This window comes from Meleagris gallopavo, chromosome 19, assembly GCF_000146605.3.
Source record: "Meleagris gallopavo isolate NT-WF06-2002-E0010 breed Aviagen turkey brand Nicholas breeding stock chromosome 19, Turkey_5.1, whole genome shotgun sequence".
Classification (NCBI taxonomy): Eukaryota; Metazoa; Chordata; class Aves; order Galliformes; family Phasianidae; genus Meleagris; species Meleagris gallopavo.
This window is the reverse complement of record NC_015029.2, coordinates 4,557,365-4,580,825: the sequence shown is the minus strand read 5'-3', so window position 1 is coordinate 4,580,825 and position 23,461 is coordinate 4,557,365. Positions and strand designations below refer to the sequence as shown.

Sequence of the window (23,461 nt, the reverse complement as noted above, 5' to 3'; positions counted from 1 at the left end):
AGCTAACCCGCTTTGGTCCTGAATCCAGAGTCCAAGTCTGAAGTTTTAGTCCCAAGTCTACGCGAGCAGCTGTGCTGCCCATGGCTGCAGCATGGACCCCTCCACGTGCAGGCACAGGGCTGGAAGCACAACGTGACCTCGATGCCATCTCACCTTTGGTCCTCTGCGAGCTTTGCCAGGCGACAGCCCAGGATCACCTTTCTGACCCTGAAATGAGAAACTTAAATTAACGACATCACCCAGAGAGCCGACCCATAGATGTGGTCTTGTTTTCATCAAGCCCCCAACTTAGACCAACTTTTTGTTTCACCTCTGTCTTCTTCCCATACCTCAAATGCATGAAAGCCCTCCGGAATAGCTCTGTTTTGCCAGGGCTGGTTTTGACAAGTTAATACTGCTGCTAAAGCGCTGAGTTTTAAATAGTATTTGACAGTATTAAATTGACTAAAAAAGGATGTCTGGAAGAAGGCGATGTCAGGACTTTTGATACTTATTAGATCAGACAGCTGTGATTTCTTCCTTGCCTACAACTACCATCACAAAAATAATTACCAAGCTATTATTGTAGATAAACCATCCTTAACAACTCCCTAGCTGTTGTTTTCTTTAACTGTGGGGAACAGATGAAACAGGAGAGAAAGTTACACTAATTAGACACCAGCAGCAGCCAGAGCAATTGGGAGGCGTTCAGGCTGGCAGAGGAAGAGGCACACTTTATCTTAAGTGGCAGTATGCATTATTTTCCTGTTTAACAGCTGTGACAAGAGAAAGTACAACCAAAGGCTGATCTTCTGATAGGATTTCAGCAGCTGGTCAACAGCTAATTCCAGGAGAGTCCTTGGAAAATCCAAGGTTAAAATCTTAAAAGGTGGAAAGGTGGGAAAGAGATAGAAGCAGGAAAAAGGGGATGAGATTTGCAGTATGCCAGATTCTTCTGGAAGAGATAATTATTGGTTGCCAAGAGAAGTGCTTGGAAGGACTTGAAGGACTTGGACCTTACAGAAGAATATTATTATCTGCTAATTGGTGTTTGTCATTAGCAACATGAAGGTCTAGCTACGGCCAGCTGAGCAGCTTCTCCATGCAGCATCACTGCATCTGACACACCTTGCACACCCTCTTCTCCCCTCCCACCATCCACCACAAGCTGTAAGGCCTGGGGAGTGAGACTGCTTGGCTATGGACTGTAGGGAGCGCTGCCAACTCAAGGCAGATGCATCTGTAGAGTTTCTGAATGAAGGCTGCCTGGTTTCCAAGCACTACATGAAGTCATGCAGACAATCTTGCTTTGCATGCAGCTGTTTTCAGGCAATTTTCCCACTCTGAGCTGCCTGTGGGTGCTTGAGATCACTGCTACTCGCTTCAGCAAAATTAATGCAATGCTGCAGGTAGACATCCACCACCTCCACAAGCCTTCCCAAGTGCTCAGTGAGATGTCTCTCACATTGCCCCCTGGTGAGGTCCAGATCATGTTAGCTGTCTGTTCCTTGTGTTCTATGCTTTACACTGCTCTGATCCTCACATTGGTGGGGAGCTCAGCCACGGTGGGATCACACTTTCCTAAGATTAAATAGCAAGAGTGCATCAGGGTCAGTGAGACAGATGGCTGATGTTGAGGGCTGAGGCTGAGGAGTGCCCAGCTCCTCCTGTGCAGCAGCCACACGGTGACGTTTACCCTAACCTCATCCATCAGCCCCTGCCTACAAGCCTTCCCGTCCCAACCGATGGAGCACATTTCCTTGGAAAGGAAAATGCTTTCTTCTGTTTTTATCCATATCTGGGAGAAGTCGACAGCTGTGAAATTTAAACACCTCCGCTTCGCAATCCCACTAATAGTATTTCAAGCATCAGTGGCACCACAGCCAAACCATCCGCTAAAAGGAAAATTCAACTTTGCCTACCGCAGTAACAAGGAAGATTCCTCCGGAGCAGCTAAGCAAAACACACTAACATCTGGGGCCAAAGGCTTCTGTATGAGAGGTACAAACCCAACTGCTGTGATGCCTTTGGAAAACACAGCCTGCTGACGGGTACCTCCAGTCCTGATGCTGCTGGGCATCCTCAGTGTGGAATCACGTCCACTGTACTCATGCACTGTCTGACCTCATGAGTGCTCTGTTAATTCAGTTGATAAAAATTATGCCCCTGGGTTACTTCCTCAGTGACAATACTTGCTGTTAGTCATTGTTTCCAAGCTCTATCTATCTGGGAAAGTTCAGCTTCCTTTTTGAGCTGCTTGTTTTTTCCACGTGGTGAAGGGATGCTGAGGGCAGACAGAGCCCACTTGCAGGCACCCAGCAGTGGTTCTGCTTGGGGCTGCCCTGCCTACAGGCACAGGCCAGGCTCTGGCCATGGGCTGAGCATGCTAAGAGGATAGCAGGTCCCAGGAGCAGATTTGTGGACCCTGGTGAAGGGGATTTAAAATGTAAGAGGATGAAATACCTTGATTTTCTGTGAACTCCAGCTTCTGGGACTGGTATAGCAATGAAGAAATGAAAGGAAGGAGGGAAATCAAAGCTCTGGGAACCTTACAAAAAGTGCTTCATATGCAAAGGTCTTGCAATCACATCTTAGAAGGCTCTCATTGATAGAGGTGGAGTGACAGCTGGTTCTGTTACACCAGAGCTGCAGCTCTTAGCTCCCATTGCAAGCCCAGTGTTTCTTGTGACACAGCATCATAGAGAACAGCCTAATCCTGCAAACAGTGTCAGAGCAAAATTAAGTGGCATAGTCAGACTGGTGGCCCCACATCTCTGCTGCAGACCGCTACAGCAATCCATCCACCAAAGGCTTTTAAGCAGCCAGCCAGGATGGGAGAAAAATACTTTTATTTCTAACAAGAAGCCAGCTGAATACAGCTTTATGGCCATGTGATGATTTCTGAAATTGGGCTAACATTAAAAAAAAAAACACCCATAGCACAGAAAAGCATTTTGGCTGCACAGATTGGATTAGGCTGAATTTGTACGACTAGAAGTTAGGTAAAAAGGACTTTGATTTGACTTGTAAAACTCAACAAGTGTGATCTGGAAGTCACCGATGGAGAATAAATGCAGAGCACTGAAGATGTAGAACTTACACTGCCTCACTTTTCAGGCCATACAGCTACACTGCAGAATTTAAAACAGCTGCTGTTCACCAGCAGGTCTCCAGTGCCTAATTTTTAATCGCGTAACGGCAGCATGCCAAGTTTCCACAATCTTTTTCCCAGAGCATCAATAGTGCTCATAATATCCCTGCCTACTGATGAGATCATAAAAAGAAAGGATTCTTGCTTGCACCTACAGCCTGCTTGTGCAAACCTCTGCTAAGCGCTGCCCTTCGAATCTCAATGACTTTTCGGCCCCAAACGAGACCTCATGGGAGAGATGAGGACATGTAGGAGGCAGCAATGGGATCTGATGGGGAAGAGTTCCAGCTGCCCAGAAGCTCTGCAGGGGGAAGGGGAGGTGAGGGAGGAGGAAGCGAGAGGAGAAGTGGATGCTGCTAAGCCCCTGCTGCTGATGGATGCTGTGAAATCCATGAGAAATAGAGTGAAGAAATCAGGATGTGGTGGGATGAGAGGTTCCACTGCCCTCGTTCCAGCACAGCAGCTTGCTCCCTGCCACAGGCATAGCTCAGACAGGATCCTAATTAGGAAGTGCTTGAAATTAGAGAGAGCTGAGAATCGAGGTGCACAGCGGGGTCTCCTGTAAGCACAGGAGAAGGCTCTGACTGTGTCCAAGCAGAGGGGAAGGGATAAATGACTTCAGCTACTCTTTGTTCTGCTGAGAGCCCCACTGGGAAGTATCAGAAACACAAAGGTAAAGCTCCTCCTGCCCATCAGTGCACACTTACTTTCAGGCCTGGGGGTCCAGGTGAACCGGGGTTTCCGTGGGGACCCGGAGGACCCTAAAAAACACAACAAACACAAAACGAAGTCAAGAAGGGTCAATAATATTCATCAGCACCAGCTCCTGCCCACCCTTTGGGAAGGCAACACTTGTCTGTCAATGCAACATCCACCATGACCATGAGATGGCTCAGTGACACTAAATATCCCCCCATCCAGGCACAGAAATACCTTGGGGTCAGGGGAGGGGAAGCTGTGCAAGGAGCCCCAGAAAGGGCAGGAAGTGGGCAAAGGGCAGTGCAAGTGTGTGGGGGTGGGGACGCTTTGTTGGGTAAAAATGAAAGAGGATGGAAGCAGTTACTAAAGGGAAATTTAAAATTGCTCATTATTTATTTAAGATTAACTCTTTTCCCCTACAAGGAAAAGAGATTTTTTTGTCTTTAAAGGGAGAAAGAATGGATGGCAGGATGGTAAAACAGGCGGAGTGGAGGCAAGACCCAATTTAAAAATAAATACCATTTAAATCTGTGTTTCTGCATAACTCTTACAAGCCAGTGACACCGTTAGGGCATCTACCTTAGATCACATACACCAGCATCTCCTTTCACATCACATTTTGAAAGCACTTTACATACTTTCCGACGGCTATTTAAGGAGTTATCTGGAACACCCAGCCAAGGATAGTTTATCCCAGGATTGTATATAGCACAGAAGTTCTGTTAACCTTTCAGACAGAAGTAGAAATAATTCTAAGTCCTCTTGAACACGTTCCTGAGAGATGAAACAACCTGAAGACTTAGTTCCAAGGGCTTCTGTTCTGCCAAGACTGTGTGTGAGCTTCACACCACAGTCAGGAGCACAGTAATGTGCCCTCCAGTTAGGAGGAGGATGGGCTGGGGGACAAAAAGCCACTCATGCACTTTCTCACTAAGCTAAACTCTTCCCAATGAGCTTCCTTCAGAGGATGTGAGGCCAACATCTCCAGGGTCTGATGTCCAAGGACGATCGCTGCCGTTAAACATGCGACTGCCACTCAAGTGCAGAGCTCTTGCCCTCTTTTGGAAGAGTACCAGAGAGCTGATGTTTATTTAGTTTTATTTTTACTACATTCTAATAGGAAATAATGGCTTTTTTTGTCTAGCTATTGTATCTTGTGGTATAGACAGCTGATGAGTGCTCAGTGCTGTTTCACAACCTGTGCAGCTCTGCTCTCCACAAGCAGTTCCATCAGAAGGCTGAGGCTCAGCTTTCCAAATGACATCTTTTACCCAAATATTTTCATTGTCCCTTTCTTAATTCCCTCCCAACTTTTCAGCCTGAAATTCCCCCATACCGTTAAGCCTGGCTGTGAATTTTCAACAAAACTGAAGGAGTATCAAATGGTAATTTGAAAACCCATACAGGTGCTATAACCAAGTGGTCTTGAATAAATTCATTTTCCCAATAAAGTATGGCATAGTCTGTTTGTCTCACTGGGTGGGATGAAAGCTTCATGTACAAGCCTGCAGTAGCAAAAGCACTTGAACTCAAGTCTTCCAGGTCCTAAATAAGGATGAAAATCAATACAAGTGGCAGAAACCAGAGCAGTAAAGTCTCTATAAAAGATGGGTTCCTAAAAAGCACTTATGCATAAGCAATAATCTGGGTAGCACTGAGCAGAGTTCATAAATTCTGACTGCTGTTAGATTTGAGGAGGGAATTCAGCTGTTATTCAAATTTGGAGCAGGGCAGCTTGGCTCATAGCCCACGTCAGTGCAGTTAGCTGAAATCTGTGCTTTGCCATTGCCTGGGGCAGGCTTAAAAGAGTTAGGCTGGAAGGAACGGCACGGTTTGGTGACTCCTAGCTGACAGGGAAAGTTTCCAGGAGGAAAGCTGGAACGTAGGGAGCTGGGCTGCCCACCAAGAGCTCCTGGTTAGGAGACTCGTTGTGTCTCCAGCCAAATTTGGTGCAACCTCTTCCAGACCTAAACCAAAGCACAACGCAATCATAAAGCCTTAACCAAAAGTGGGATTGTAAAGGGGGGAAGATGAGAGGAAGAATCTGGTCCCCTTACCCAGTGCTAAAACATGTGATTATGAGAAAACTGAGGCTCTTGACATACAAGACAGAGGATTTACCGCTGAATTCAGTGAGACTCGTGGTGTGTAACCCGAGCAAAGGAAGAACAGAAACCCATCCTACTCCCAGAGACCAATGTGGTCTCATGCTGGTGAAAAGCAGCCACATCCTGCTGATGAAGTGACAGTGGGAAGTCCAGTCTGGCACACCAGTGGCTGCTGTAACCACGTCTGGGGATTGTGCTAGACATTTTAAACTGCTCTCGTAACTGCGGAGAGAAAAGGGCGTAGTCTGGCAGTAGTCCTAAAAATGGTAAAAATAACTGATCTCGATGTGTTCCAACACGGTTAGTCGTGAATCTACGCTTCCACCCACATTCTTGGCAGACGAGGAAGATGCAGTGTGGTACACTGAGTTGGGCTGGGGGACAGAAGGTGTGGGACAGCACCGCCTTGGGAGCTGTTAGCAGTACAGCATCATGTAAGTAAGCCTCCCACATTAATCTGCTTATCTATCTGCAAACCCAATGACTCATCATGCACTCAAGCTACACACACTTGTTCTATTAAACCCACTCTGACCTTCATTCCTCTTCTCCTACTGCACCCAGCAGAGCTACCCATCTCCAGTCTGTGCTTCCTCTCCATGGAGAAGCTATTCAAGAATTAATTGCTTCATAGTTCTACAGTTAATCACTATATTTTACTCACATTATCCTGGATTTAGTTCATTTTACCATATCTAGAAATCATGATTCTCCTAAGAATGTTTATTATCATTTACAGTCATCTTTGAAGGTAGCCAGGCTGGACGGAGCTCTGAGCACCTGATGGAGCTGTGAGCGTCCCTGTTCTTTGCAGAGAGGTGGACCAGACAACCTTTAAGGGTCCCTTCCAGCTCAAATGATTCCGTAATTCTAAGATCATTTCATTAGTTTTGTTTCTCTCTTCTATACTCAGGATGGGACAACTTTGAGACCAGTCAATCAAAAAATCCCATAGCACTTACTATGCATTTTACTATGTGCAATTGTGCATCTCTTCCCGTTCTTTTTGTCTCCCTTATAATGGGCATTATAATGGCTGAACCAACCCAGTCTAGAGCCAAGCTAACTTGCATCTGAAATGGCCCAAACCTCACACCAGAAATGCCACGGAAAATGTTATCCCAGAAAGCAGCAGCCCAAGGCTCAGCAACAGAGCAGCCAGAACAATCCCTGAATGTGTTCTCCAAGTGATGAGGGCTTCCCAAAGGTGACAGCTTTGTCATCTCCCTGGAATGTAATCCACATGAATGGCAGCCACGTGGGAGCGGCGCTGTGCGTGCAGTTCTGGGTGACGTGCCTGGAGATGGGACCCGGCTGACAGAAGTGCTTTTATGCACACTGCTTCACAGCCCCCCCAAATTAACAAAAGTGTAACTGTGCACGGCTCCCTTCACTGCCTCAGCATTCACGAGGGGGGAAATATCCTCAGAACTCCTGCTAAATGTGAGAAAGCTCCAGTCAGAGGAACGGCTGCTCATTCAGGACTCATTATGCATGGGGCTTTCCCTTTTCTCTGACCTACAGATCCCGCTCTGACCTTTGGCTTGCTGAAAAACAAGCGAAATATTTGAGGTGAAACCAAACAAACTGTTTCTTTAAGCACTTCTTTTCAGAAATGGGAAAGTCTTCCTTAAGGAATGAGGATACGGGGAACCCGAACAGCTGGCTGACTCCTTGCTTCTTTCAGGGGGAAGCAGTGCATTTTGAAGGCAAGGGAGACTTTCTGCAACCACAGACCAAATGTCGCAGGGATGTGTCACACTGGGACCTTGCAATCTTTCAAGGTTCACAGGAGCATGGTAAGAGCATCCTGAAGCACATGTGAGTGCGTTTCTCCTGCAGCCATCTGACAGGTCAAACAAGAGCGATGGCAGCGCGTCAGGCTTTGTGGCTTCCCTCCAGACTCTGCCTCCAGCCTGTTGGGTGGCCAGGGGTAAAACAGACTCCTTGGGGAAAATGTGTCCCCAGCACCTGAGTTTGCTCACCTGTGTTAAATGGGGACATTGAGTTTGAGCAGACCTGGGGGTGTGTTCAGGTTGGATATTAGGAGGCAAGGGATCCCTTACATGACAGTGAGAAACACCCAACTTTTATTTAGTAAACCCCTGTGTCCTTATGGCTGCAGAGAAGGGCATGCAAATATTCTGTCTCCATGGATATCTGATGCAGAGTGACTGGGTCGTTCATTCACTTCATTCTCCTAGAGTAGAGGTAAACTTAAAAATCAAGGAAATATCTTTTTTTTAGAAAACCTTAGAATTTATCTGGCTTCTACTCTGCATTGCATTTGAGCACTGTGTCCCACACCCTTTTTCAATCCTTTACAGACTGGTATTTGTTACTGCAAATCGGGGGCATTTGCTTACATAGAAGAGCAACCTTCTGGCTGTAAGGCGAGGCTAGAGATATTTATCTGCTGGAAACAAGGAGACAGACTCATGGGAGCAGCCAGCTTTCCTTACAAACCATCTCTGACCACAATCTCACCCTCAAAGCAAAAGCTGATCTGAGCTTTCATTTAACTCTGACCAACACGGGGGGAGAAAGGGAAATAAAACAGAGGCAATACAGAATTCAAAGGAGTGGAAATACTGCGCTATATCAGCAAGACAGCCACTATGTGGGCTTCACAGCTACAGAAGGTCATGAGTCAAATGCTGCAGCAAGTCTTTCAAATAAACCAAGTTATTGTACAAGCATTAATAACATAGGAATTATGCAAGTTACAACAAGGACAGTCATGTCAGCCATGAACTGCACTGGTGACAAGAAGAAACCTTTCTTTCCTTTCAGCATCCAGCACTGCAAAGCTGCATGCAATGCTCACCTCCCCTCAGCAGTTCATGCTTGGGGGACACCTTATGGGGCACCCCATGGATTACCCAAGGGCTGGTACAAGAACAAGTCTGCTTTACTGGAGGATCAAGTGAAGCAGAGGCAGAACATACCCTCAGCCATGCTGCACATTTATTTTGAAGTGACTCATGCACAACAAAAACAAAAGATGCAAGAATTCCCCTAAGCCTATCTTAGTTTCTGGCAGGTCCTCTTCCTTGTAGTTAAGTCCTTAAACCCTGAAGAACCACAAGAAAAAAAAATACTAAAAACACGCTGCAAAGTCAAAACAACTCACGCACAGAGCAGTACTGTCTTCAGTGCTCCAGGCCAGACATTTACAGGGTGACTCTTTTGCCCCCTCCCAAAATTAGCACAGCCTCTATGCAACAGCCTGAGCCAAGCCAGGCTCAGCTGTGTGAGCACTTCCTAACTGGGAACTCTTCCCTGGGCTGATTCTCAGCACCTCTGGCAGGGGCTGAACTCAGAGATCCTCTGTTGCTTATTGTCTTTCAGGGGATTGTCTTAAATATAGGATGGGGAGCAATGCCAAGTTGTGACATGGTTTTCCACAACGGTTTTTTTCTCCTAGGAAAACTGCAGTTTTGGCAGATAGTGGAATTCGGAGGTAGAGGTGAAAGTTGGTCATTCACACAGCTGGGCCTCCAGACATGGAGCCTGGTTTGCACACCACAGGACTGCAAGAAGTAACACCAAACAGCCGCTTGGGGTTGGGGCTGGGGTAAGAACGACCCTGCAGCCTTCATGGGGACCTGCTGATAAAGACAGAGTGCAGGCAATGTGCTGATGTGATTGCTGCTTAGGTATTGGTACACAGAAGGCATCGGAGCTGCATAGCCAGTTGTGCTGGTATTTCACCAAAGAACATCTCTGATGTGGAACACATTATCTTGTCCATAAAACACAGCAGCCTGAAGCTCTCTGATGCCTTGGGACTCAAATCTGTATTCAGGTCTGCAGATATCCATCCCATGCTGCAGTGTTACTGTTACAGAAAGAAAGTTCATTTACCTCCCAGGACCCTAACAAGTGTCCCCACTAGCGCACAGCCTTCCTGCTCTTAGCCTCATGGCTGTTCCTTAAAGACCTTACACAGGATTGAGTTTTAGCCAAACAGGTCTGCTGCTCCATCTCTGCTCCAGGCCAGGATGCTGCCTGGGTCACGGATCCAAGTATTCCAGAAGTACAGCCTCGTACACCTACATCTGCTGATTCCCAACCCACACCAGCTCAGTGCTCAGGACCCAGGCTCCATAACTGTACCCTGTGGGACAGAACCTCGCAACCATGAAAATGGTGCCAGTGCTTAACTGTACGAGTAGGGCACACTGCCTACTGGAAACAAAATTAGACGGGCAGAGCTCATCCTTCTGACAGCCATTTTAAAACACTCTCCCACAGCCTTTGCTGCTGTAAAATCATAGTTTGGAGAGGCTGCAGGTCACCAAAAGGTGCCTTCCTAGAATCTTTAACAGGGAATGAGAGAAAGCAGGAAGGGCAGACCCCAGTGGTAGGTTTTAAAGCAATCACTGCTCAGCCACAGGACCACACAGTAGCCCTTGGAGCAGAAGGACAGGTGGCAATAGGTACAGATGGAGAGAAATAGAAGTTCTTAAAGCACTTACTCGAGAACCCCTCTTGCCTGGTGGTCCTGGTAAGCCCGGCAGACCTGGTGGACCCTAGGAAAATAAAAATAAACGTTACGGATTGTTCTAGAGCAGGATGATTCTCCTGAGTGTTTTAAGGAGACCCATTTGGATGGACCAGGCAACACAGGCAAGCTATAACAACATACCCAGAACTCCTCTTCAACTTCTGCTATTGCTATAAAAGCCTGCCAGCTGCGCACAACAACACCTGCAGAAGCATCTGTTTGCAGAGAGCAGAGCGTTCACATCTTTCCACCACGGACCACGTTTCTGTGAGCACAGCAGTGCTTCACACTCCGTTTCCCAGACCTGTGCTCTATCACAGGGGTAATACAACTGCCTCCAGCTTCAGAGCTCCCTGCTACGTGCCAGCACCCACGTGTTAGCACCACGGTGAGCAAGACACGCTATACATTATTTTATACCAAGATTTCAGACAGAGAAAACTTGCCTGAACCTAATTCTGATAAGAGACATCCATCCAAACCTTGTCCCTGTGGGAAAAAGCCAGGGGGGAGAGTAAGCAAAGCCCAGGGCCAGTCTCTCCGTGCTGCTAATTTGATAGGACATCAAATGAATTGGAACATTTCTTTCTGAAGCTATTTCTATCAGCAGTACAGGTAATAAGGAAATGGTTGCTTTAAAGGTGTAAGAGCCTACACAGCACAGAACTGGTAATTCTCCACACTGAGATGCACAGGGCTGCACTTCTGCTGCTGCACTGTTCACTGTCCTACCCAACACTGCTCCCTGTCCTGGGGCTTTCCACTCTCTGCAGCCTTGATCACTTGATCTGACCCCTCTGCAAGCTGCTTGCTGCTGGCCAACATGGTGCTACCAGTCCTTGTATCAGCAACACTCATGATACAGCTGACCCTCATTTTAGCAATACACGTCATTTTATTCTGCCATTGTGCCAGCCCAGGCTCCCGTGCATAACACAATTATACAGCTGTGCCAACAGACAGTTGTTCTTTCTTTTCTTTTTTTTTAAGTCTTAAGTAATTGCTCTCTAGAATCCAAACTTTTATTTTAAAAAAATCCTCGTGACCTTTTAGTTAGGAAGATAACTATCAGAACATGCACCCAATGCAACTGATACAGCTGGAGTTTTAATGGAGCTTACAAAAGATTAATTCAAGTCCTTAAGCTCTTCTCCATCAGAAGCCATTCCCCCGTACCCCAAAAAAAAGACGCAAAGGAGAGGATGCAACTGCCTGAGAAGCACGTTTCTCAAGTACCAGACAGGAGGTGACCTCCTCCACCTCCCTGCTAAGCAGCTGCAATTGCACTTGGCCACATGAGTAAAAACGTTCTCCAAAAATGTGCGCTGTTCAGAATAAACTGGAGCTGACAAAAACAAAGGAGAGAGTTAATACCTGCACTGGAGTGGGGATATGGAGTTAGGGAAAGGCATATAGAAAAACAGTATGTAATTCAGGGATATAGGGATAAAGCGACTGCAGGATAAGTATTGCAGAATTACAGAATCACAGAACAGCTTGGGTTGGGAGGGACCTTAAAGATCATCCAGTTCCAACCACATCCCCTGCCGTCAGCTGTTTGCCAGTCAGCACACCAGGCTGCCCAGGGCTCCATCCAAATAGCCAAAAGGCATCACAACATGGTGGTCAGTATGCATAGGGCAAGGGCACGTCCACAAATAAATAAACACGGCGTGGAGGAGATGACAAAGGTAGCTGTATGAACACGTGTAGTTGCTGTGAAACATGACACGAGGCCACGCTCCCGCTCCTCACATGGTTCTTTGAGAGCTGGGTTGGATGGACGTGCACCGTGCCTTCCCAGTGACTCATCCCTCCTCTGCCTCGTGCCCCATGCACAAGGCTCTGTGTCATCCAGCTCCGGCTTTCAGACAAGAGGCCCACGTCAGACAACTGGAGAGAGCAGCGCTGAAATACACACGGAGAAAAATGCACATCCGCAGAGGCAGCCAGAGAAGAATAAGGCTGGAGCAGGGCCCAGCTACTTACAGACAATGGATGCTGTCCCACTTCAAACATAAAGCTCTGAGACGTGAGAAGAAAGAGACATCCATCAGCACAGCACGCCTCTAGAACCTGCCTCAGGTTGGGTATTACGAGGAATTTCTCCTCAGAAAGAGCAGTGGGGTAGTGGCACAGGCTGCCCAGAGGGACGTGGAGGTGCCGTCCGTGGAGGTGCTAAAGGAAAGGGCAGGTGTGGTGCTGAGGGATGTGGTGTATGGGCAGCATTGGCGGTAGGTGGACGGTTGGATGGAATGATCTTACAGATCTTTTTCAAACCTTAATGATTCTAATGCCTCTAATGTCCCTACACTCATCAGAGCATCTCCCCCCTCACTCTTCTCACAGGGATGCAGGGAAGAGTTAAACAAACCACGCAGAGCCTGGGCAGACCTTTCTGCTGTAACCCCTTCGAGCATCCCCAGGGAAACCCATTGTGAGCAGTGGGAAGTGCTCCGAGGGGCAGGAAGGTTTCCTTTTCCTGGCAGCTGGAGGAAGATATCGCTTCTGCCTTCTCCTTGCATGGATGCCCTGTGGGACCGGCAGAGCTGACAGCCTCCTCCAGCACTTTGCCTCTTGTCCCTGGCTTCTGTCCTGCTCCTCACTGCAAACTGATGGTGGAGAACACACACACACTCCGTTATCACACCAAGCAAACTCAGAGATCAAGGAGTAACATGGCAAAAGCAGATCCTCTCTCTTCTCAAGCCAAACAGCAGAGCTGTGAACCAGCCCGAACAGCTCCGTGATCAGCTCACGGCAGCCACATGAAAGTTTAACCCTTCTGGGTTTCCCACGGTAGCGTTAGTGATGATGACTGATCCCACCAAATGATTATAGGATTTATTCTAAGCTGCTGCTGGGAAACTTGCCGGCGCAAAAAGGATGCTTTCTGTAGCTTTCGGAGCTTCAAGTTGCACACGGAAAATTAAGCTAGGTTGTCTGAAAGTGAAATACATCGGACCCTGAGGACAAGCGAAGTCTCACCGCTTCCTCCTGCTGCTGAGATCAGCTCAGCTCATCCCTCCACCTTTCCCACATCATGGCCCTCCCCACAGCTTCCCCTGCCTGCAGCAACACCCCTGGGAGGAGAGCTGCCTTCAGATCTCAGAACCTGAGCAAGGCTGAACCTGTTTGGGGAAGGTTTCAAGTGAACTGTAATCGGTTCAGGAATCGGTGCTGGCGGTGTGGGAAATGATTCTCTTCCTTTTGAATGGTTTCGGATTCATATCGCTCAGGTTGCAAACTATTTCTGTAATTGCTCCCCCCGGGGCAGGGACGCAGCCTAGCAGCAAATAGCTGATGACTGCCCAGGACACGATTCAGCCACATTCTAGTGCACACTGACAGATGGACATGCCTGTGTTTTAAGGTCTCCCCACCGTACTTGTGTCCCCCACACTCTGCCCCCTGAACATCCCATAGTAACTGGCTGCACGTCACAGGAGGGCGTGCTGCTGTGTGCAAACAGGAGATGGAAGGCCAAATGTTATTCCCTCTCAATTGCTAACGCACGTGGTGAAAGCCACCTTAAAAGTGACTTCAGCAAATGCATCAAAAGCTTTTCCTTATGCTAGCACCATAAACAGGGATGTTTTTTACCCCTGCAGACAGAGAACCTGCCCTGCTTTCCTCCTGAAGGAAGACAAGGTGCATTTCTTCCATCAGTTCTCTGCCACAAATCCATTATTTAGTATTGCACATCCAGAGAGCAGTGGCACGGAGGGACTGAACAACTTGAGGGGCAGCACCAGCATTAGATTCTCCCTGCTCAGGAGAATGGAAGATGAGAAGAACTCATCCCAAAGGATACACCAGCCCCTTTGCATCTCTTTACCCTTGCCGGCACTGTGCAGAGGAGGAGAGAAGACCCAAACCCTTGAAATTCTGGCACAAACCAAGATGTTGGCAGAAAGCCACTCCTCTAACATGATTTCTGGAAGAGAGACAGGTGTGTATTCTGGGTTTGTACAACAACTACTGCAGAGAAGTTTTGTCCACAGCTGGATTCCAAATTGCGTGGCAGCATTATACACAACCAAATATTAGTATGGCAGTTTGATGAAAACAGCATGAAAGTCAGTCTGGAGCAGTCCCAGATCCTGCAAGGAAGTCTAAAGGGGCATGGAGAAATAAGGGGATTCCATACTCCATCACCCACTTTCTGTTCCTAGAGGTTGATGAAACACCTACATATGCATTTACAGGATATATCTCTGCATCCTGTGCTGCACATCTGTCTCAATTACACTCTCAACTACTCTTCAAAATTAACTTCATCTTATGCAAATAGAGCTGTCTGATGCTTAGTCATTTGCCTACAAGATCTTTTCCCTTTGAGGATAATTCTGGTTAAATTAGCAATAAACTCTGATCCAACAGCATGAGTGAAGCTCAAACTTTTCCCATGTATTATACAAAGCGTGCTGTTTCTTCCTTTCAAGAGAAAACATGACTCATTCATTAGGAGACATTCAAACACATTGTGTGTTCTTAATTTATCATAGACTGTCAGCTGGAGCAGCCTTTTCTGGTACAAGGAGGACTGGAAATAGGCCCTTCATATCTGATCAGTGTTCCCATTCACCTCTCTCTCTCCTGATTTCATTGGCAAGGATCACTTCCCTGTGAAAGGAGCTGCACTCCAAAACAAACCGCTCGTGTGGAAGATGGCAGCTGGAGCAGTCTAGACTTGGGATGGGCTCAGAAACATCTGCCTTTGCAATGACGCTGCCTGCCAAAGCCTTGCCACACCTCTGTCTGGGCTGCTGCCACCGGCATTCGGACTCAGCGACCCAGACAGAAACTGGATGATGATGCTGCTGTGCACAGGGCTGGATGATAAGTGTGCTCGCCCAGGCACTGCAACCCGGCTGTGCAACAGCAAGGCTTTGCTACAGCTCTATGACATGCACAGAGCACATCTCTGCTGATAGGGAAAGTGAAGGACTGCAGCACTCCATGCCCTGCAGCAAAGCTCCTGCATGCACAGTGCCTGCATGCGCCCTCCCCAGCAAGCAACACTTCCCTATCCTTTGAAAGACTCCAAACACCTATCCTTGAGACGGCTTGAGATGCTGGCCCCCAAAGTCAACATTAAACATTAGTTGTGGCTGCCATAGCTGCTCTCAGCCGTGTGCTGGGGTCATGCATGATGCTGGCCAGCCCCAAGTAGTGCCCAGGTACTGACCTAGCATGGCACTCGGGGGCTCTTTATGCTATTTCCCCCTCCTCTCCAGAAGAAATTCACAGCAGAGATCCCAAATGCTTGTGGTAATTAATGGTTCCCAAGCAATTTTTCTTTTTTAAGAGCATATTATCCTCCCTCGCAGTAAACCCAACATTCCTGAAGCATTAATGCTCTGCATGTGAGACAGTGTCAGCGCTTCCTGTTGTGCAGCACCGTGGTGGTCTTCTAGGACAGATGAACCCGCAGGCGGTGCTGTCTTTTGGTTCAAGGTAAATGCATCCCTTCAGCCTCCTGATTGCACTCCTCTAACCATGCAGACACTTCCCTCAGCTGTGGGGAAGAGGCCCCTCTGCATGGCTGAGGTTACACCACAGTTATTTTGGTACCGCTCAGAAAAAGCACAGAGACCACAGCGCCTGAGTCATCACTGCCTCATCTCCAGCTGTCAGTCACATCCTAATTTTGGGATGATCAGGATGAAGGATGGTCCTTTCTCCTTTCTTGGTAAGATGGAGAGCGCATGAATGTCTCTACACATACATCTTAGCCATGGTAGTCCCAATCCTTGATTTTCCATACACTCTTCTCTGCCCATAATGGGATACTGGGTCTTGAAGAGACCTTGAGTCAGGCAACACAACCAAGCAAAGGAACAAACCCTCCTGCCCTCCCCGGTTTGTGCTCCACGCATCACATCCCAGCCATCGCATGCAGCACCATGACCAGCCCAAACCTCATCAGTGTCTGCCTGAGCACCAGGATGCTGCCAGGCCATTACTCAAGCACAGAGCATTTATCAGCTCTCTCCGAACACACTTGTCTGGCCGTCGGACTGCTGCATTTCTCAGTGTGTCAGCCCCATTCTGCTCTTTTCTCCCTTTTCTGTTCCCACGTCAGAGACATTCAAGGAACCATTGTACAGAGATCCCCGATGAGTCACAGCAGCCAGTTCCAGCCATAACCTTTCCTCCCTAAGTGCTGACTTTGTTTCCAGCAGTTGGAGAGGACGGGGCCAGGCAGAGCCTCAAGATGTTCTCCTTTCCCTCAATTCAGGACTGCAGTTCTCGGACCAGATGGAAAAATGTTGCCATCTCTTCCCTCAGTCCTCACAGCCTGAATCAGTCTCTTTGCTATGATTCACAAGTTGAGAGGGATTTTCCACTCCAGTTCAATGATTCGCTCTTTAATCTGCAGGGGGATGTGGGGACTTGGAGCCTGGTCACCCTCAGCACAGTTCAGTCCAAGACTTCTCTGGGCTCAGCACAGGCCACACAGATGTACCCATTGCAGGTAAGGAATGTTTTAAGAGAAGTTCACAATTGCTGAACTTCTGTTCTTGGAATTATGCCTGAAATGTTACTCCGTGAAACACTGCCCACAGATAAATCTGCGGAAGCTCATTCTGCCTACTCAGGGATTTTACAAAACATCTCCAAATGCAATGACTATAGAGGGATGTGCCTGTGCAGCCTGGCATCCTTCACCTCTCCCACAGCTGGGAACCTTGGAACGAAGCACACCCCTCAGTAACTCCCCCAAAAACTACCAGAAAGAACCAAAAGTGAGAGGCAGGACGCGAAGATGAGCAAAATATTGGGGGCTCACCAAAACACAGCCCTTGCATTTTAGGGGTTGCAACAACGAGCAGCACATCTGCAGTCACAAGTGCTGTTGATTGTGTTCCTGGAGCTTGTCTCAAATTTTCCATTGTATACCCTTCTTTCACTATTTTAAGAAGTCAGCTGTAAAAATTTGCTCTAGGCTGGAACTTGGCAACCAAAATCTCCGTCTGGGAGAAACTTATACATGTACAGCCCCTCTCTCACATATATATTACAGCAAAAGGCTTGGGTTGGAACACCAAATCCTCCTGAACGTTGGCCAGATTAAAGATTCTGTTTGCATTCTTACATTAAAAAAAACATGTTAGCAGATAATTAGTGTGGCCTGACTGCTTTTAGCATTACAAAATGTGTGTATGCTCACCATGGCCAAGACACACACACCCTGAGAGCACGTGGAATGCTGTAGTTAAATTTATAGAGGAAACTCTTTGGGTGTTTTAAAGAATAAATGAAAAACAAAACAAACAAAAAGCCATTACACAATACAAATAGAGAAAGGTTTTTTGTTTGTTTGTTTGTTTGTTTTAAAATCTTGAATCAATCTCGGTATTTGCTTTTCTGGAAATGCCAACCCAGCTGAGCTCTGGAACTACAAAGAGTCAAGAAGTGCTCAAGCTTACCTGAGGTCCTCTGTCTCCTTTCACTCCTGGGTATCCCAGTAAAAATGGAAACGGAGTGGGCCCAAGGGGGTCGAAGATCTGATAGCCATCAGTCGCAGCTGGGGTGGTGAGGTTGAAGGCCTGAGCCTGGGCTCTAGAGACAGGACGGGCAGCCCCCAGGGGTGGCTTGGTGTACACCAGGGGGACATTGCCAGGATCCCCTTTCCTGGTGGGGGGTGACACGTGCTTCTTTGGAAGGGGCCCGGTGGTTGGGGTCTGTGGGGTTTGCTTCAGGGTGACAAAGTGGATGCTGCTGGTTGTGTTGTCAGTCCTCCTCCTGGTAGGCTTTACAGTACTGGCTGCTTCAGAGGACTCAGAGGTTGGTTTTTGGTTGATCTTCTTTTTGGTCTCTTGCTTGGTCTCTTTCCTGCTGGTTGTGGCAGGGCTCGGGCTTGCTGGCAGGGCGTTTTTGGCACCGGGCAGGGGAGTTTTCTCCGTGTGCATGCTGGAAATAGGCCGAGACACCGTGAGGGTCGTCACTGTCCCCCGAGACAGCGAACGGGTGGGCGGCTGTGTCCCAGTAGTCGATGGAGCGGGAGATGGGGCCACTGCAACCTTCGTGGCTTTGGTTGTCTGTCTTGGAAGTGGCGGCTGGGACGAGACCAAGGCAACAGTTGTAGCACCTGAACCCCGAGTCTTGAGGGGTGCGGTGACCCTGCCGAACGCCAAGGATGGGGTGGCAGTGGTCAAGTTTTTCAGACCCTGAAGCGAGGGCTCCATATGCTGTGGAGCACTCGGGGAGGCACTGGGATCCCTGGGCAAGATGGGGATGAGCGGGGGAAGGTTTGGCCGGTAGGTGTCTGCTTGCCTGCACTGTTTTTTCAGGTATTTACAGTAATGATGAGCTGCCTTGGCGGAAGGATAAATATCGAACTGGCAGATGGCTCCTTCAAACTGCACGGAGTGATGGTTCATCTTCCCAAAAAGGAAAGATCCATGTGGATCCAATGCCTCATCCTTTTTAAAATGCAAATCCGCATGTACTCTGTGCTTCCCACAAGAAGTAAATAAAGTGACTGTCTGGCCACGGATATTGATGGCCATATTGTGCCACTGGCCATCGTGAACATTGTAATCAAAATATACAGAGCGCTTGTGGCCCACGTACACTATTATCTTCCCGGGCACAAACTGAACCCCCAGTTGCAGTTTTTTCTTTTTGCTCTTGACTGCAAAGAGGAAAGCATTGTTGATGCGGTGGGAGCACAGGCTCAGCACTAGGAGCAGGTCAGTGCTGGAGCCTGCAGGGAAGATGGTGCTGATGGGTGCTTCGACGCGTGCTCGCTGAGTAAAGATAACCCCTGATTTGAGAGGAATGACCCCTTGAGGAATGGCATGTGATAAGGATAGTCCGCTTGATGGCCTTCTCCCTCCCAGGCCCAGCCTCTGAAGAACATCCACATCTGAAAGGGAAGCGACAAGAAAATGTGAGTTGGTGAGGAACCCAAGGGCTGGATCCGTGTAAGATGGCTATGAAACCAGTCCATGCAGAAGTGCAACAGGTTAGAAGAAAGCTCTACCATCCTCTGACAAAGACATATCCACGATATCAAAGCTGAGCACAGATAGTTCTTTCTCCTGCACACAGAGTGAAAAGCAAGTGCACGCTCAACTCAGTCATCGGCAATTGCCAAAATGCATCAGCTCCATGGCGGATCTGCCTAGCTGTCCTGTCCCAGCAGAGACCAGCTCCAGATGTTCTGGAGGGAGCTGAGCTCATGGCAAGGCAATTTCCCACCAAGCACCAATACTCCACTTCTCTGAGATGCAGTTCTGAGTACTGACCACACAGCTGGAAAGGAATTTGAACAACAGGCTGAGCAAGCATTGCAAAATGTTATACCCCCAGAAGGCGAGGAACAGAGCTGTCAAAGGGAGCAAAAGCCTTCTATCTGTCTCTCTACAGATCAGTAAGCAGCAGCTTTTGATCTTAGAGACTCTGGAGAGTTTTGGGAAGCAAAGGTGCCTCCCAGTATGAAAAAACTGCACCTACACTTCACTGAACTTCAGGTTCTCAACAGCAGTGCTTTTTTCTCAGCGGATCATCTTACAGCCTTACATTATTTGAGCAAGTTGGAGGGATCAGGCTTGGATTGTGGAACGCTGAAAAACTAGCTGTGACTGCCATTGAATGACTGCCATTGAACAGGTGGGATTTGCTGGGTGCATTGCTCAAGAGAAGACAGGATGCTCGCTGTCCACAGCATCCATCTCTGTCCACTGACGCTGGGAGAAGCCCGTAGAGGACGTGCAAGCAGAGTCCTCTGGTTTCTGGCTCTGAAGTCTAACAGAAGTCACACAGCCTGGAGTCCAAAGCAGATTAGCAGGCAACAGCAACACAGCCTGGAGCCAGCTGGCTGCAACTTCAGCTGAACTACTTCACTGGGGGAGATGCTCAGGTCTATGTGAGAAGAACTGCAAAGGTACATGTGCCCAGACCTGAAAAAAGGGCTCAGAAGCCTGTTCTCTTATTCCAACTCCAACTTTTAGTCTAATAAGGGATGTTAACTGCATGGTAAAGACTCATATAAAGATACATAAATGTAAGGCTAGAGTGACAAACATGATGTTACTACTGTTGAAAAGAAAATAGGACAACAGTTTTTCCTTCCCTCTTCCCTGCCCAAATGCAATGCCCATTACTCGATGACCATTTAACTCCATCTTTAAGCGGGGAAACAAACCCGGGCAAGTTTCTTTTCTGTGCTGCCTAACCCAAATCCTGATCTCTCAAGGTAAGAACAAAATGATCAGAAATGCAGCAGTGCCATTCATGGATGCACATCAGTTAACACCATGGGATCGCAGCTTTCCCATAGGAAAATAAAAGGCAAATGAAAGGTTGTCCAAAGAAAAAAGCCAGCTGCTTTTCTAGAGGGGCCTTGGAACTTGGCCGCCTTCACCCTCAACTGTTTAATATTCAGCACAATTCTCAATATTTGGAGAACCAGCACTAGAAAGAGATCCTCAGTTTTGGCCAGAGGGGATGTAGACTGAAGCCAGTCTGAGGTCTGTAATGTCTCTGGCCAGGAAAGGAGGAGAATAGCGAGAAAACCTCCGTTCTTTGACTTTGGCAAAAACAATGGCTATTTCTGTACATAAGAACTAGTCAATCAATATTTATTTTGTCTGAGAATGGCTTTATTCCCACCTCCCTTTTACAAGGCAGCTGAACTCATTTTCTAGCAGAGACTGTCCTGGAGAAGACGTGTCAGATGAGCAAGGGGATGGAAATTTCCCCACTCTATGCAGAGGAGAGGTGTTAATAACGGCCCTTCTCCCACACTGGGGAGAAATCCTTGGTCCCCCACTGTTTCTCTGTAGTATTGCTCTACAGGGTTTGTCCCTCAGCACAGCAAAGGTAGAATCTGTGCACTGAGGGGAGGAATCGCAGCCATGTCTTCAAGCTGAATCTTTTCCAGAGCCCATGAAATGGTAAAGGCCAAAGCCTGGCTCTTGCAAACTCCAGTGGGACCCCTGCCACAGACTTCAAAGACACCAGGATTCAGCCCTAAGGAAATAAGTTCACTGCTCAAACTGGGAGCTAGGCACCAGCTTCCAATTTCTGCGTGTATTTTTAGGTTCTGTCCCAGAGACAGACTGTGGTGTGCCTCCACTGGGCAGAAACGCTTCATGCTCTGAGTGCTATTTGCTTGGTAGCTGCTCTGTGAAGACATAAGGATGTTTCCCTGCTCAGAGCATGCTGCTACTGTTTGCAACGCCGACCCAACTGCCTTGTTAGCAACTGCCTCAAACAGTGCTGCTGAAAAAGGAAAAAAAAAAAGCACGATATCCAACCTCTCCTCTCCCTAAATACCCACAAAGGTAGAGCCAAATTCTTGATGCTTACGCAAAAGAATCTGAATCAAGCAGACCTCATGCAGGACACGGGTGTGGATTTTCCAGCCCCAGGTCCAGGCACTCAGCTCCAGACTCCTGCACACCACGGCCGCCCTGGGCAGGTGGGGCACATCCCCAGGGATGGTGGGATGTCATCGGCTAATGCAAAACGCAAGGTAATTTTTGCTTCTTTAAATGGCTCCAAGTTGAGCAAAGCATTTTTTCCTCTTTTGCTTTTCTTTCTTTTTTTTTCCTCCGTAGATTTTTTCCATCAAAACACATTATTTAAAAAAACCGTTCACTGAGAGCTGCCTGCTCCCAGGTGCCTTGAACCTAACTGCTGCATTCTGCCAGCAACACTTGAGCAACAGAGAAAATCTTTTCTAAGTGAGATGCACAGAGATTCCTGCACAAGTACATAACTGCGTCCAAAAAAGGGGATAAAGGCTTTCATTGCTATCCTGCTCCTCTTTCACCTATGTAAAAATCTTTATCAGGAAGGAAGCCAAAATGCAGAAGAAAAATAACTTGGAGCTTCCCAGATTCCAGCAGCTGAGATCAGATGCCCACAGCTAAAACTGGGTAGGATAAACTCTACATTTCCAAAAGTTCTGCCCAGTCCCTTAGTCAGTGCACATCAGATGAACTCACTAACCTCATGATCTTTTGGATTTGTAATGCTTAGGGAAAAAACCACCCTCTGTGCTCCCTGATTTTCCACTGTGCAGGCGGATCTCTACACCTTACAGTAATAACTGCGGTCTTTTCAATATCCCACAGCATTGGCTTAATTACATCCTCATGCAGATCCATGAACAAGCTCTTAATTGATTTTGTAAATCTCAAATTCAAAAATCCTGAGCGATAACACAGTCTCAAATGGCCAATGTTCCCTTACAGCCTTCCTTCCTTGGAAGACTTTGGTTCCCAGGAGAAGAGCTTGACTCCGAATCTTGGGAAATTGAGCAGAAATGTTTAATTATTTATCATAGGGGAACCATCTTATTGACACAGGCTGCCAGGAAGTGGTGGAGGGGGCATCCCTGGAGGTGTTCAAGGAAAAGGTAGATGTGGTACTGAGGGATAGGGTTTAGTGGGCAATAATGGTGGATGGATGGGCTGGATGATCTTAGAGGTCTTTTCCAACCTTAATGATTCTATGATCTCAGACGGGATGGCATCTACAAAGGTAATGTAGCAAAGACAAAGTGAAAGAGTTTCCTTTGAATTGTTGGCAACGCTAAAAAAGACAACACCATCCCATAATTATCATGGGACTAAAAGGATGGATAAAGATGGATCCAAACAGCATATTAAAATCTACTCGAAAGAGAGACGCCAAGAGACAGTATTTGTTCTGCCTCTTTATGAGCTGACATAAAACTTGCTCTGAAAACTGCTTGACTAAGTAATTCAGCCAGATGTTCACCTCTTCTGCATTGAAGGAGAATTCGGAAAATATTACATTTTTCAAAATTGCTGATGGCAGGGATGTTATTTTATATTTTTTTTTCTGTAAGAAGTGCTCCGTGGGCTGGCTTACAGCTGAGCACTGACCAACTTTCTATTTTTCCTTCATGCTTTGGAGACTGAGAGGAGAGCCCTGGAACCTGCTAGTCCACTTATTGTTGTCTCCTGGTTGCAGGAAGCTGCTCGGTTCCAGCATGCGCCCGTGTAAAACATCCATGTGGAAGAGGTG

General features: G+C 47.5%; 1 protein-coding gene across 3 annotated transcripts in view; it reads right to left on the bottom strand.

Moving 5' to 3' along the window:
* Nucleotides 1–23,461, bottom strand: part of COL27A1 (collagen type XXVII alpha 1 chain) — a 129,469-nt gene that overhangs the window by 97,126 nt on the left and 8,882 nt on the right. For all 3 annotated transcript variants that reach the window (XM_031556174.1, XM_031556176.1, XM_010720821.3), the window contains 4 exons: nucleotides 17,884–19,325; nucleotides 10,419–10,472; nucleotides 3,838–3,891; nucleotides 154–207 (listed from right to left, as the gene is read on the bottom strand). In XM_031556174.1, the coding sequence (XP_031412034.1) occupies nucleotides 154–207; nucleotides 3,838–3,891; nucleotides 10,419–10,472; nucleotides 17,884–19,325 (1,604 nt within the window). The remainder of the gene's footprint in view (nucleotides 1–153; nucleotides 208–3,837; nucleotides 3,892–10,418; nucleotides 10,473–17,883; nucleotides 19,326–23,461) is intronic.